Source organism: Mustela lutreola, chromosome 15, assembly GCF_030435805.1.
Source record: "Mustela lutreola isolate mMusLut2 chromosome 15, mMusLut2.pri, whole genome shotgun sequence".
NCBI classification, from domain to species: domain Eukaryota; kingdom Metazoa; phylum Chordata; class Mammalia; order Carnivora; family Mustelidae; genus Mustela; species Mustela lutreola.
In genome coordinates, this window is record NC_081304.1 from 15171513 (window position 1) to 15187176 (window position 15664).

Here is a 15664-nt window from a genome sequence, read left to right on the forward strand (position 1 = left end):
AAAAAAAAGGATGTTTTACTTAAACCAGTATCAGAAAGGCCCTCAACATATATCTTTCCTATTTTTTATTCACGGTGCATAGCATACCAATACAGTTAAAATATAAACTGATTTAAAAAAAGACAATCAATCCCTGCCATTGTGAAGCTTACACCCTTGTATGAGATACACACAAGGAAAGAAAAACAAAAATCCACAACTAAATATGGAGTGTAATAAATTAATGATTAAGAGCTATAAAAAAAAAAAAGCAGCAGGATAAGGGGTGATAACCATGGGCAGGTGCTATTAGAGACAGCAGGTAAGGAAGGCGTCCCTGAAGAGGTAACACTTGAACAGAGCACCAAATGAAGTGAGCAAGTGAGTTTTGGGGGGAGCGCTTTCCAGTATTAAAGGAATGTTCTGTGTCAGAGGAATGACAGGAAGGCCAGTGATGCTGGAGGGCTGCAGGTCAAAGGGAGAAGGGTTGGCAGTGTAGGAGAGGTAGTAGCAAGGGGTCAGATGAGGCAGTGCCTTTCTTTTTTTTTTTTAAAGTTTTTATTTATTTGTCAGAGAGAGTGAGCGAGAGCGAGCACAGGCAGACAGAGTGGAAGGCAGAGTCAGACGGAGAAGCAGGCTCCCTGCGGAGCAAGGAGCCCGATATGGGACTCGATCCCAGAACGCTGGGATCATGACCCGAGCCGAAGGCAGCTGCTTAACCAACTGAGCCACCCAGGCGTCCCGAGGCAGTGCCTTTCTGATCACGCTGAATATTTTAGATTCAACTCTAAATGTGATGGGAAAACAGTGGAGGATTGAGAGCACAGAAGCAAAAGGATCAGACTGACGTTTTACAAGGATCGCTCTGGTTATTGTGTGAACAGATTACAAAGGAGCAAGAATGGAAGCAGAGGGCTATTAGGAGGCTATTTATTCATTCAGTAAATATTTACTGAGCACCTGCCAATGCTAGACCCTATTCTAGATGTAGAGGATACAGCAGTAAATAGGACAGGCGGAAGTTCCAGGGGCGCCTGTGTGGCTTGGTCGGTTAAGCATCTGCCTTTGGCTAGGGTCATGATCCCAGGGTCCTGGGATAGGCCCTGAGTTGGGCTCCTTGCTTGGTGAGGAGCCTGCTTCTCCCTCTCCTCCCTATTCATGCTCTTTTTATCTCTCACTATCTTTGTCTCTCTCTCTCTCAAATAGATAAGTAAAATCTTAAAAAAAAAAAAAAAAAAAAAAGTTCCAGGCCTTACAGTCCAGTAACCATCACAGTAGCCCAGGCAAGAGGACAATGACCTGGACTCAGGTGTAGCAGTGGAAATAAAGAGAAGGGAGCAGATTCAACATATATTTTGCAGACAAAGCCTACATGATTTGCCAAAAGAGTGAATGAATAATCTGATAGTGAAAGCTCAAGAAAGGCTCCGATGTTTTTGTCCGAAGCATGAAAGTGGTACAAACTACTCAGAAGGAAAACACTGCAGAAGGAGCAGGTTCTGGGAAAAAATGTAAGGGTTCAGGTTTTGACATGTTAGGTTTGAGCTGTGTCTTGGACACAACAGGTAGAAAAGGGAGTACAGGTAGCTGGAAATACACTGGAGTTAAGGGGAAAGGCAGGGCCAGAGGCAATTCAGAAGTTAAGAGAGTATTTAAAAAAAAAAAAAAAAAAAAGGAATGGAGGAGTTTCAATATGATTAGAATCTCCAGGCATTGGAATTTTATAAAAAATGCCCAGGTGATTGTAATGTGCAGCCAGCAAAACCAATGACCAAGGGAATGAGCATAGAGAAGTCAGAGGAGAGAGCTCTGGAACACCTGAATATTATCCACATGATCTATAAATATAATCCTTAAAGACTATATTATTTTGTGACAAAGCTAACATAGGACACAGAATCTTCACAAGTATTTGCGAAGAATATACAAGATGAACTCAAATTGTCATCTTCTAGAATAAAGGAGTCACTACAGGACATACATTTTAAAAATGAGCACACAAATAAATCTGAGTCTACTTCCTTTGCTACATTTAAATTAAAAAATAGCTAGAAGAAAAAAAATCTATGGAATAAATGTTCACATTGCTGGTATTTTTAAACTTTCTGACATGAATATTTAGATCATTAATTTTTCAGATTTTCACTTTTCTAATTATGTATTCAAATTTAAATTTTTTGAGCACCTCTTAATTGTAAGTTTTATATATTATCAATACACACTATAAGTTTTGTAATATTTTGTTATTATTTCAGTTTAAAATATTTTCTAATTTCTTATGATTTCTTCTTTGGCTGAAAGGCTATTTAGAAGTTTATTAACAGCCAAATATTTGGGGGATTTTCTAAATTATCTTCTAGCTATTATTAAGGTTATCACTTTGTAATTGATTAATTCTACTATGATCACAGTAATTGTAATCCAAAATTTATCAAGACCTGGTCAGCATATTGTCAATTTGATAAATAACCCATATGTACCTGAAAACAATGTATATTCTGTAATTTCCAGGTGCAGTGCTCACATAAATGTCAATTCTGTTTCTTGGCTTATGCACTTAATAATTTCTTCATTCATTCCATAATGAATCAAAACTTTAAAGTGACTTTTTAGACCTAAGAATGAAACTAAAAGGTGTTTCACAAACTAAAGTAATACAGCGATGATAGAAAGTTGAGCTACATCTTCAGGCCTCAAAAGTCATTCAACCATTGGGATGCACACATACACACACCCTGCAACATTGTTCCTGATATAACCGGCTGATTTATTCCACATTTTGCAGGTGACAGCAAGCAGTTTACCTGATTTTCATCCTGTACCTCCATGTTGTATTGGTCACCCGGCTGAACTTCCGTGACTTTCTCTCCAAGGAGGAAACCCAGACGAGTCATGAGTGTGTTTGCTGCCTCATCTACAGATGGAGGAGGACCAAGTTCCTGTTCAGCATCACCTACAACAGACAGACATTGAGTCTTTCAAAATAAAATGGCCTCGTCCCACAGCTATTCTTACAATTAATTTGGTCATTCCCTTTGTTTTAGTTCTAAATCCAAAATTACCAGGTCCCTGCCTAGAAGCCAATTTTCCCACTTCCACACAATTGATATATTATTTCCTCGGATTATCCTCAATATATCTACTTGAAACCTGGACTTAAGAGAATGTTTGTAATTTACTAACTAGAAGAAGTTTCCTATTTCTTTGGCAGTTAGGGTTCCAATTCAGTTCTAGTCTTAGACCTAGCTCCAGCCACAATCCCCACCTTCATTCAAGTTCTTTTATCTTCTTTTTCTTTTCTCTTACAGTTTATGTAAATATTTTTTTCAAAAGATTTTGAAATAAGTTTACACTTTTAAAAAAGTTTCAAGAATAGTAAAAAGAACATTGTTTCCCTTAACCATTTGGAAGTATTGACATGATGTCCCATCATCCCCAGTTAGTGTGTCCTATAAACAAGGACATTCTCTTTACACGGTCACAGCACCAGCACAGACGTCAGGAAACTAACATTTGGCATTATTATGATCTCAACCACAGATCCCATTCAAGTTTTGTCCTAGCAACGTCCTTTCTAGCAAAAGGATCCATTTCAGTGTTATTCAGTACATTTCATTCTCAGTTCTCTTGTAACTCTTTTAATTTGGAACAGTCATCCAGTCTTCTTAACTTTCATGACCTTGACACTTCTGAAAATTATAGGCCAGTTGTTTTGTACAATGTCCCTCAATTCGAACTTATCTCCTATTACCTTGTACTTTGACTCAGGTTACACATTTTGGGCAGAACTATCACAAAAGTGATGCTCTGTTAACTTTGATCGCTTGGTTATAGTAGTGTTTGCTATATTCTGCCATTCTAAAACTATTCTTTTCTCTTTGTAATTAATAAGTACTCTATGGGGGGGGTTACTTTGAGTCTACATAAATGTATCAACAAGTTTTTAAATTAAAAAAATTTTTTGTGATAAAAATGTATACCAAGATTTTTCATTTTAACCATTTTAACAAGTACAAGTCAGTGGCATTAAGTTCATCCATAGTCTTGTATAGCCACTGCCACTGTCCACTTCCAGAACTTTTTCATCTTCCCCCAAAGAAACCCTGTACCCATTAAATAAAAATTTCCCATTCCCCCCTCTTACTAGCCCCAACTAGTCTCTATTCTGCTCTCTATCTCTACAAATTTGCCTTTTCTTGGTACCATGCAAGTGGAACCAGACAATATTTGTCCTTTGACATCCTGCCTAACTGACTTTGCATGTTTTCAAGGGTCATTCATGTTGTAGCATGTATCAGAATTTCATTCCTTTTTATGAACAATTAATATTCCATTGTATGTACATTACCATAGTTTATTCAACTGATATTGGACCTTGGGGTTGTTTTTAATCTGTTAGATATTAGAATGTATCATATATATATTTCTATATATGTTATATATAAGAATAATGATAGTATAGACACTGGTGTGAAAGTATCGATTGAACTCTCCTCAGTGACCTTTTGCCCACTACTTTTTTAGCATTCACTAATGCTTCTTGATTGAATTCATTACTATCATGCCAAGTAGTAATTTTTCTAAACCCATCACTTTTTCTACAGCTTAGTTTCTTTTCCTTACTTATTTATCAGAACTTAATGATTCCTATATATTCACTGACTTACAACCTGTTACTATCATTATTTATTTTGTTGTTCCAGTTGTCCCAGATTTGGCCAGGGTAAGCCGTTTCAATGTGGCTCTTGCAACATTTGGACATACTTGTGTCATTTTCTGAGTACTTCCTTTCTTTCTGGTACAATAAGATGTTCCAGGATCATCTTTTACTTTCCCTGCCCTAGCCCTAGAATCAGATGTTTTTCCAAGAAGCCCTGGTTATTTTTAGTGGAAAAAGGCATTTAGAATATCAGGTATGCTTATGGCTGTTAGGATGCCATTGACCTCCAGGTCCACAGGGACAGAGTTAGGCAGTATAATCATGTACATACACACATGTATATATACATACACATTCACACATCCTTATATTCATTTTCGTTTGTAATTCTGTACATAAACATACACCCCAAAAGTTCCCGGTGATGTTCTAATTTCAATTCAATCCCATAAGGTTAATTTAGGTTTTATTTTTCCCCAAAGCTTTTTTCCCATAGTTCTTCAATTGTGAGAAATCTGACTCTCACTATCCTTACTTCATCTGTTCCCCCTTTAAATACATATGTCACTGCTGCTCACTGCCATCCTGCACGCAAGTGCTCTACTCCCCCAGCTTGGGGTCCTACCCCATGCCACAGGAGGCTGACTAGCATGTCCCCCACAGTCAGAGTCTTTTTTTTTTTTTTTTTTTTTTAAAGAGAGAGTGAGAGAGAGCATAACACATGCACAAGAGAGTGGAGGCTAGAGGCGGAGGGAGAGAGAATCTCAAGCAGACTCCCTACTGAGCACACAGCCTTATGCAGGGCTTGATCGATCCCACAAGCCATGAGATCATGATCTGAGCCAAAAATCACAAGTCTGATGCTTAAAGGAGCCACCCAGGTGCCCCCAGGGTAATTTTTAAAAATTTGATATATAATTCACATACCATCAACTCTATCCTCTTGAATTGTACAGTTCAGTGGTTTTTAGTATATTCATAAGGTTATGCAACCACCATCACTTTCAAATACCAGAATATTTTAATCACTCCCCAAAGAAACCCCATTAAAGTTCATTTTTGCCCTGAAATTTATAGAACCCCCCCTCCCAAATTCCTGATCGTTGGTATTCATTTTAATCCTCTACCTCCAGACTGCTACATTCTTTTCATACAATTTGCTTTTTTAGGTTCTTTTTCTATTTAGGCTATTTTTCAGTGGTCACCAACTATAGGAATTATTCTTTTTCAAACCTTTTCACTGAGGGATGCTAAACAAAGTCAATATGAGGTTTTTCCTTGGACTCACCATCAAGATAAACTTACTTTCAAATCGAGAATTTATCATCGTTTCTCAGTCTTTTGGCTAAGATCAAGTGAAAATAAGAGAATTTATAGAAATCACACAAAAAGGAGCCAAGGAATGCAATATGATCTACTCTAAATGTGATGTAGAAATAATTTATTTAAACAACCTGTTTATACTAACTTGACTCATGGTTAACATTTTTTCAGATTTTGTTGTCATTTAGATCATTTAGTCTAACTTTATAATAATCCACAGAAGCACAGATCCTACAGGACATTACAAAAATCTTTTTTAGAGAGAGACATGTCCTTTTAACACAAGCAGCATCAGTTATAATGTCATATGGTTTGATGCCAAAATAGCTTCTTAATTTTTTCTTAATATTCAGTCTTACACATTAAACCATTCCATATGGCAAGAAAATGTGGTTGTTATTATTCAGTTTACATTTATCTTAACTTCTCTACTAAAGTTATAAGCTGGGGGTCAGAGGAAGGGACTATTTGTATATTTTTGCATACTACTGCTGAATTCAAGTGGTGCATCTGTGGAAAATCTATACAGAACGTTAACTGAATTAATGTCAGAATAGAAAAACGGGCTCTATTTTCTCTTCCTTACTTCCTTTCCAAGAGTCAACAAAAATAGATTCTCTGCCACAGAACAGATATAATAGAATCAATGAGGTTATTTTTATTTACAAATATTTAAGTTTACACTGTTCTTGCTGCCCCCCCGACTCACCTCAAGAATGAAAGCTTTTTATTCCTTCATAAAAAGGTAACGGCTGGGGCGCCTGGGTGGCTCAGTGGGTTGAGCCTCTGCCTTGGGCTCGGGTCATGATCTCAGGATCCTGCGATCGAGCCCCACATCGGGCTCTCTGCTCGGCAGGGAGTCTGCTTCTCCCCCTCCCGCCCCGACTGCCCCTCTGCCTACTTGTGATCTCTCTCTGTCAAATAAATAAATAAAATTTAAAAAAAAAGGTAACTGCTATATTCAAATGGATGAATTACCCTTTTCCCCTTCTATTGATTAAACTAGCTAAGCTTTTCCAAATTCTTCTTAGCATAGATTCCTGACCTATAGACATTTGGGGGCTCCACTTCATTTTCTTCTAGGACTTATTGTGGTAATTATCAAGTATTTTCTATGTACATGTTAACACCAGGTACTATGAGGACTTATATAATGTGGAGGAGGTACAGTCACTGATTTTAAAAAGTTTATACTCTGTGGAAAATAAGACATTAAATTATATGATTCATTTATTTAACACATAGTGCTTATTATGTACAAGTCACTGAACAATTTACAAATATTAATTCATCTTTATAACAACTTTATGAAATAGGTATTATCACCCTCATTTTACAGATGAGAAAACTTAGGGACAAGCAATAAATGGTAGAGCCAGGTTTAGAACCCAGGCTCCCTGACTCCAGAATCAATGTTCCCAGCTAGTAAGTTTTACAGCTCTCTCAATGGAAAGTAATATTACAAATAATGAGAATGTCTAAATGAGAGACAGCTTATTAATAGCCATATTGCTTATATGTGATATTGTGATATAAGAAATGTATATCTGGGGGCGCCTGGGTGGCTCAGTGGGTTAAGCCTCTGCCTTCGGCTCAGGTCATGATCTCAGGGTCCTGGGATAGAGCCTCGCATCAGGCTGTCTGCTCAGCAGGGAGCCTGCTTCCCCCTCTCTCTTTGCCTACCTCTCTGTCTACTTGTGATCTTTCTCTCTGTCAAATTAAAAAAAAAAAAAAATGTATATCTGGTTCTTGTTCCTAGTTGTTGGAACAGAGCTCCTGAACTCCTGGAATTTCGTGAGTTACAACAGTGGGAGAAACATGTTTTATTTTTCAGAAGCCCTTTTGAGGTGACTCTAAACAGCTGTGGGAGCTACCAGAGAATCAGAGAATAACAGTTACCAGAGAATCAACCATTTAGAAGGTTGGAACTTTCACTCCCACTCCCCAACATACAGGGAGGGGAAAGGGGGCTGACGATTGAGTTAATCAGCTATTGTCAATGATTAATCAATCAGGGCCTACATAATGGGACTTCCATGAAAATATTAAACAATGAGGTTTGGAGAGCTTCGAGGTTGATAAACACATCCACATATTGGGAGGATGGTACACCTAAACTCCACAAAGACTGAAGCTCCTGTGCTCAGGACTTTTCTGGACCTCCTCTTATGTACCTCTTCATCTGATTGTTCATTTATATCAGTAAAGATATCCCTTATGAGAGATATCTGGTGGCTCAGTTGGTTAAGCACCTGACTTTTTTTTTTAACTTTTTAAAAAATATATTTTATTTATTTATTTCAGAGAGCAACAGAGATAGTGAGAGAGCATAAGTGGGGAAGAGAGGGAAAAGCAGGCACCCCGCTGAGCAGGGAGCCCAAAGTGGGCTTGATCCCAGGACCCCAGGATCATGACCTGAGCCGAAGGCAGACGCCAACTGACTGAGCCACCCAGGCGCCCAAGCATCTGACTCTTGATCTCAGCTCGGGTCTTGATTTCAGGGTCATGAGTTCAATACCTGTGTCGGGCATGGAGCTTACTTAAAAAATAAATAAATAAAAATAAAATAAAATAAAATAAATCCCTATGATAAACTGGTAATATTCAAGTGTTTTCCTGAGCTCTGTGATTCATTTTGTGATTCTGAGACTATCATATAGAAGAAATCATACCTGAGATTGGCTTTTTAAAAATTCAGCATAATGCTTTTAAGATCCATTCAAATTGTTGCCTGTTTCAATAGTTTGTTCCTTTTTTATTTCTGAGTAGCAGTAATACATTGCATAGATGTACCCACATTTTGTTTAACCATTTACCTACTGAAGGACGTTTGGGTTTCCAATTTCTGTATATTCTGAATAAAGCTACTACAAACATTCATGTACAAGGTTTTGAGTGGATATAAGCTCTAGTAGACAGAGATCAGGAATTCTGCTAAATATAAACATTTTACAAGAGAGCTCCCCATAATGATGGATTCTCTAGTCTCAACAGTTAACAGTACTGAGGCTGAGAAACTCTGAAACACCCTCCCCTTCAAAATTTGTCAAACTGGATGTACTCTCAACACAGAGTGTCCAATCGGATATTTTCTTTCTTTCTTTCTTTCTTTTTCTTTTTTTAAATTGAAAGAGAGAGAGAGAGAGAGCACAAGAGTAAGGAAGAGAGAAAGAGAGAGAGAGCATGAGCAGGGGGAGGGACAGACTCAGGGGTAGAAGGAGACTCCCTGCTGAGCAGGGAGCCCTATAGATGCAGGGCTGGATCCCAGGACCCTGGGATCATGGCTTGAGCCGAAGGTAGACACTCAACTGACTGAGCCACCCAGGTGCCCCCAATCTGTTATTTCTGAGAATTCCCAGAATTACTTCAATTTCTGGCTTACAATGAAGTTTTAGTCTTCAGATTGTTTCTTTCCTGAGTGTGGGGTTTGTTTTCTGTACTACTAGGTTCTAATAATCTTTTCAGTCTTCAACATACTTTGGTCTTACATAGGACTTATTGGGAATGAACTGTGTATGTCAAGGGTGGAGAAACATAATAAGGCACAGAACAACTTAAATAAAAATATAATACATCTCAGATGATAACACAGATGATCCTTTATTAACTAAAACAATAGCTAGCACATATGAAGATTAACTATATGCCATGTACTGTTTCTAAGTATTGTATTATACATACTAACCCATTTAATTATCCTAACTGCCTTACAAGGGTAGGTACTCTTAACCTTATTTTACAGATAAGGGAAGTAGGCACAGAAAGAGTAAGTAACTTACCCAAATTCATATGGGTAATGAGTGGTTGTCCAGGCAATTTGGATCTAGAACTCAAGCTCTTAACCCCAGGTTATACTGTAATCCTTGATTCCAGTCTCTTACCATGTTGCTGGCATCACCCCCTACCATCTCTCTACTCAGGGTACCTGCTATCATAACTCTCAAAATTCCTCTTCAACCCTCCTACCAAATATTTGCTGTCAAAATTCCTCATGGGACACCTAGGTGGCTCAGTTGGGTAAGTGTCTGACTTCAGCTCTGGTGGTGATCTTGGGGTCTTGGAATCAAGTCATGTGGTGGGCTCCGCGCTCAGTGAGGAGTCTACTTCTCCCTCTCCCTTATTCCTCTGCCCCTCCCCATTGCCCCTGCCCATGCTCACTCGCTCTGTCTCAAATAGATAAATAAAATCTTTTAAAAAAATCTTCTTCTTCATACCAAATGTTTTACCCACCTTTTTGACTTGTCCATGACCATCTAGGCATTTTTATAACCAAACACATGAATTTGTGATTTTGTATAATGATGAATTTGGAATATGATAAACAAAACAAGTGATCACTGTAAGACTATTTTACACGAAATAAATCATATAACTTTCATACATTCTCTGCTGATCAAAACTATTTAAATTTACAGCCTTATTTTATTTTAGCTCTTTAGGACGAGTGTATTCATGCATTAGGCTTTGCTCCCAGAACACTGAATAAAGAATATAGCACCATAAGAGATAAAGGATTCTAAAATTTACACGGAAATGGAAAGGTCCAGGAATAGTAAAGAAAACTTGAAGAAGAAGGACTTCCATTACTTAATATCAAGATGTAACATAATGCTAAAGCACTTAAGATAGAATGTGACTGACACAAGCATAGATAAAAAGACCAGTGGAAGAGAATAAAGAATCAAGAAGCATATCTATACATGTGTAATTCACCTCATTTAGGAAAAGGGTAAGCCACTGCCATATTTTAGTAACAGGACGGTATTTTCAGTAATTGATGATGGATCAATATGATATGAATAAAAATAAAACTTGTTCCTACATCACACCGTATACAAAGCTCAATTCCATAAGGAATACAGACCCAAATATGAAAGGTAAAACAATACATTTTCTGGAAGATAAACTAACAGAATATCTGCATGACCTAGGACTGGGCAAAGACATTTTAAACAGGACAAAAAAGGCACTTAACCACAAAAGAAGACTGGTTCTTTGTGAAGTTTATTGATAGGAAAAACTTCTGTTCACCAAAGACACCATTAAGATGGTAAGAAGGCAAGCCATATGGTAGGAAAAGGTATCTCTAATTCAAATATCCAACAAAGGGCTTATTCTAGAATATACAGAGAATCCATACAAATCAATAAGAAAAATAAAGACAATCTTACCAAAAGATGAACCAAAAAATTTATACAAGAATTTACAAGAGAATACACCCAAATGATCAACAGGCATATGAAAAGCTGTTCAACATTATCGGGAGATACTATGGACTACAAGAAACAAATTGAGGGTTTCAGAAGGGAGGCTGGTTGGGAGATGGGTTAGCCCAGTGATGGGTATTAAGTAAGGAATGTACTGCATGGAACACTGGGTGTTATATGCAAACAATGAATCATGGAACACTACATCAAAAACTAATGATGTATCATGATTAACACAACATAATAAAATAAAATAAAGTAAAATAAAATAAAATGAAAAGAAAAGAATCCTGCTAAAAACAAAAACAACACCGCCCTCCCAAACCCCAAAACATTACTGGGAGATGAAATAAAAATCACAGTAAGATACCACTGCACATGTACAGTGCAGAATAGCATACAAAACGAATAAACAAACAACCCTGGCAATACAGTGTAAAAAAATACTTAAATACTGCTGTGCTGGTGGGATTGCAAATTGGTAGCATTAGATTTGGGAAAAATATTAGTCGAATGTACTGAAAATCGTAGCATGTCCACTGCTGGGTATCTACCAAAAGGAAAAGTATACATAGGTGCATCAAAATATATGTAACAAATACTCACTGAGTTGTTCATAATAGCCAAAATTGACAATGTCCATTAACAGTACAGACACAATGAAATACGCCAGCAATAAGAGAGAATCTAACAAATATCCTATTGAACAAAAGAAGAGAGATTCAAAAGAATACATACTAAGTGATTTCATTTGTACAAAGAGTGAAAATGGGGAAAGGAAATAACAGAATGGCAGCCATATAGTGGTTATACTCACAGAGTAGATAATGATGTGGGGGACGCATGAGGAAAACTTCTAAAGTGCTTGGTAATATTCTATTATCTTGACCTAGGTAGTGGTTAGGTGGGGGTGTTTGCTTCAGAGAATTTCATCAAGACTACATAATTATGATTGGTATGCCCTTCTGTATTTATAGTTTAATTTTTAAAAATATTTTATTTATTTATTTAACGAAAGAGAGATCACAAGTAGGCAGAGAGGCAGGCAGAGAGAGAGGAGGAAGCAGGCTCCCCAGTGAGCAGGGAGCCCGATGCGGGGCTCAATCCCAGGACCCCGAGATCATGACCTGAGCCAAACGCAGAGGCTTAACCCACTGAGCCACATAGGCACCCCTATAGTTCAATTTTAAAACTTAACAGAAAATGTACTAAGGACACTGGTTTTAAGAATGAAACAATTATTGATATCTGTTTTTCCTCCAAGAAAGAAGTCAGAATTATGAAAAAAGAAGTAATGCTGTATGTATTTCAAAATTTAGTATAAAATTAAAAAGTACTTGGCTACTCCTCTGGTACCAGTTAACAACTTAAAGTAGAGCAATGACGTACAGAGAGAGAGAAGCCAATGAATACAAGAAATGTTTTATAAATAAAGGAAGTGCTGGAGACCACAGAGAAAACAAACTTGTCTTGGAAGGGTGGAAGCAGGAAAAGGAGGGAAGAGGGCTCTTCAATGAGGCTATATTCAGAAGTCTTATAATGGATGAGGCTGGTTTTGTAATAGTAGAGCTAGGGAACTCTGAGGGAGCTGACGGAATGATCTTCAGATTCACATTCTATGACTTACCAGTTCAACACAAACATAGAGCTCTAATTTCAAGATGGATTAAATGCAGCATATTTAATGTTGTTCTACAAGAGTGTTTTAAATTTATTTCTAGAATAATAATATTGATAGTAGACTAGTAGTAATAACAATGATAACTATTACTTACTGGGCTATTAGTGTCTAGTACTTTCCTAAGTGCTTTACATGTATTAAATCACTTAATCTTCACAAGGTTCCCTACCCTACAGACAGGAAAAGGGAGGTACATGGAGACAGTTCTTGCCTGCCGTGGTTACAGAGTTAGATCAGTGACAGAGTTAATGCTGAAGTCCAGGTTGTCAGGCTCCTGAGCCCGTGTTCTCAACCACCTTAGTATTTTGCCAGGAAATAGGTGATTGCTGTGTATGAACTGTTTATATGGTTACTTTGTTTACTTTTACCTTTTTAAAAAGATTTTATTTATTTATTTATTTGACAGAGAGAGTGTGTGAGTGCATGAGCAGGAACAAGCGGTAGAGGGAGAAGCAGACTCTCCACTGAGCAGGAAGCCCGATGCAGGGCTCCATCCGAGGACCCCAGGATCAAGACCTGAGCCAAAGGCTGACGCTGAATCAAATGAGCTACCCAGGAGCCCCTGCGTTTATCTTTAACAGTATCCTGATGATAGACAATATAGGAAAGCATTCATTAACTCAATAAATATTTACTGAGTACTTTCTGTGTGTCCCCAGCACTGTGTCAGGTGTTACCTACACATTTATGAACAACGGGCATAGCCTCTATTCTTAAGGAGGTTACAGTCTCTTGGGGGAAAAAAGAAAATCAATCAGTCTGTTAATTAAATCACAGTAAATTAAACTATGTGAGAAATGCAATGCAAGCAAGAAAGAGGATGCTGTAAAAAAGCAAGCGCTGAACATTTTGGTCCTTGTTTTCCTTGATGATACCAATTCTCCTTTCAGAGATGGTTTATACTTTATATTTGCAAAAAAAAAAAAAAAAAGTGTCTTCTATTTGGCTATTTCTGTAGCCCAACCACAGAGGGATTAGACAATGACTAAAACTGTGTAAAGAAACGACTGTGTATGGGGTGACCGGGTGATGGGTACTGAGAAGGGCACGTGATGAGCACTGGGTGTTATATACAACTAGTAAATCACAGCACACTACAACAAAAACTTATGATATACTATATGCTGGCTAACTGAACATGAAGGAAAAAAAAAAAGAAATGACTGTCTAATAGCTAATGCATCCAAACCCCTAATCTACATCCACAACATGGCAGGCTACACAGAGTCTCAGTGTATAGACTCTCTTAATTCTCCGCATTCTCTTAGCATTTTCACATCAGGCTGTTTACATTTTTCCTTTATGATTTGCTAATTATAAACCACTTGTTCTCATCTATTGCAAAACTCAGAAATTTGTACCACATTTAATCAAATAAAGAAACCCATTCATTCTCTCTCAGAGTTATAAAACCTATGATTAACTTGGCCCAAAGCAAACCTGGTAACATTTTCATTTCTCAGTTCTTAAATGATTACCTAAACTTTTTCACTTTCTAAAGAATATTGCGAAATGGGTGGCTGTTAAAACCAGGGCTGTTATTAATCACAGTAAGTGCTGAAGCCGGCACACGGGCTCTGCCACATTCTCCCCAAACTGGGCTCCAGCTTGTTATACGGCTTCAGTTCTTCAAGCTTATGAACCCCTTTGTAGCAAATGAGACAGTGAAAAGATATATTCTTAGTAGAGAGAAATCTCTGTCATTTACATACATTTATAACATATTAAATTGTTTCATTTTGCCTTCATCTGACTTTTTGGGTTCATTTCATTCATTCAACACACACTGAATGAAAGTCTACTATGCACCAGGCACTACAGGAAGCACTGTGAATACAACTGTAAGCATAAGGGAGAAAATCTATTAAATTCTCCAGATGGGTGTTTTTGATAATTTTAGTGTTTATTTTTTCTTGATTGGGCACTTGAGAAGAAATGATTAAAGAATAGTTATTTAAAAGCTTACACTGAAAAAAGGCCATGATGATTCACCTACAGTTTAACGCTTTCTTTTCTCTAGGGCAAATAGCAGAACTTCTCTGTCATTATCAAAAATGTTACTTGGTTAGGGACCAGCTAAGGCATTTGTTGTAGTAGAGAACTCGTTTTTTTTAAAATTTTATTTATTTATTTGACAGACAGAGATTACAAGTAGGCAGAGAGGGAGTCAGAGAGAGGAGGAAGCAGGCTCCCTGCTGAGCAGAGAGCCCGATGCGGGGCTCGATCCCAGGACCCTGAGATCATGACCTGAGCTGAAGGCAGAGGCTTTAACCCACTGAGCCACCCAGGCGCCCCGAGAACTCATTTTAATTTTTTATTTTTTATAAACTCATTTTAATGAAGAAAATCAGCATCATTGTTTTGTCAAGATGCCAGAAAACAGCATCCATATTTTATGCCCCTGAATGAAATGGAAGTTTTACTTGTACATATATGAATTCTAACCAATTTTTTAAAGACTTATAAATAGAAAAATTACTTATATAAAACAAATAATACCTTTAGATTTTAAGGGTAGCCTTCTGTTCTAGAGTAGCCAAAGATGATTTACATGGATTAATAGAAGGGTAAGTCTTCAATATACACTAGTCATTTTGTGGTAAATATAAAAATGTATTGTGTGGCTTTTGAAATTCAATGTTTTAATAAAACATTGACCAGCAGATAAGAACATTCCTTTTAAACTGGTTTGCAACAGAGCCAAGCAGTACAAACCCAGACTGTAGTAAGCTTATGTCTCATGCATGATCCTCTTCAAACACGAAAAGAAACTCTCTACTCATTTTGCATGATTACTCCTATTTCCTATTTAGT

The 15664-nt window shown here is 37.4% G+C and overlaps 1 protein-coding gene across 12 annotated transcripts in view; it reads right to left on the reverse strand.

Moving 5' to 3' along the window:
* TANC2 (tetratricopeptide repeat, ankyrin repeat and coiled-coil containing 2) overlaps positions 1-15664 on the reverse strand; it is a 363508-nt gene that overhangs the window by 152076 nt on the left and 195768 nt on the right. For all 12 annotated transcript variants that reach the window (XM_059147239.1, XM_059147241.1, XM_059147247.1 and 9 more), the window contains one exon: positions 2784-2932. In XM_059147239.1, coding sequence (XP_059003222.1) covers positions 2784-2932 — 149 coding nt within the window. The remainder of the gene's footprint in view (positions 1-2783; positions 2933-15664) is intronic.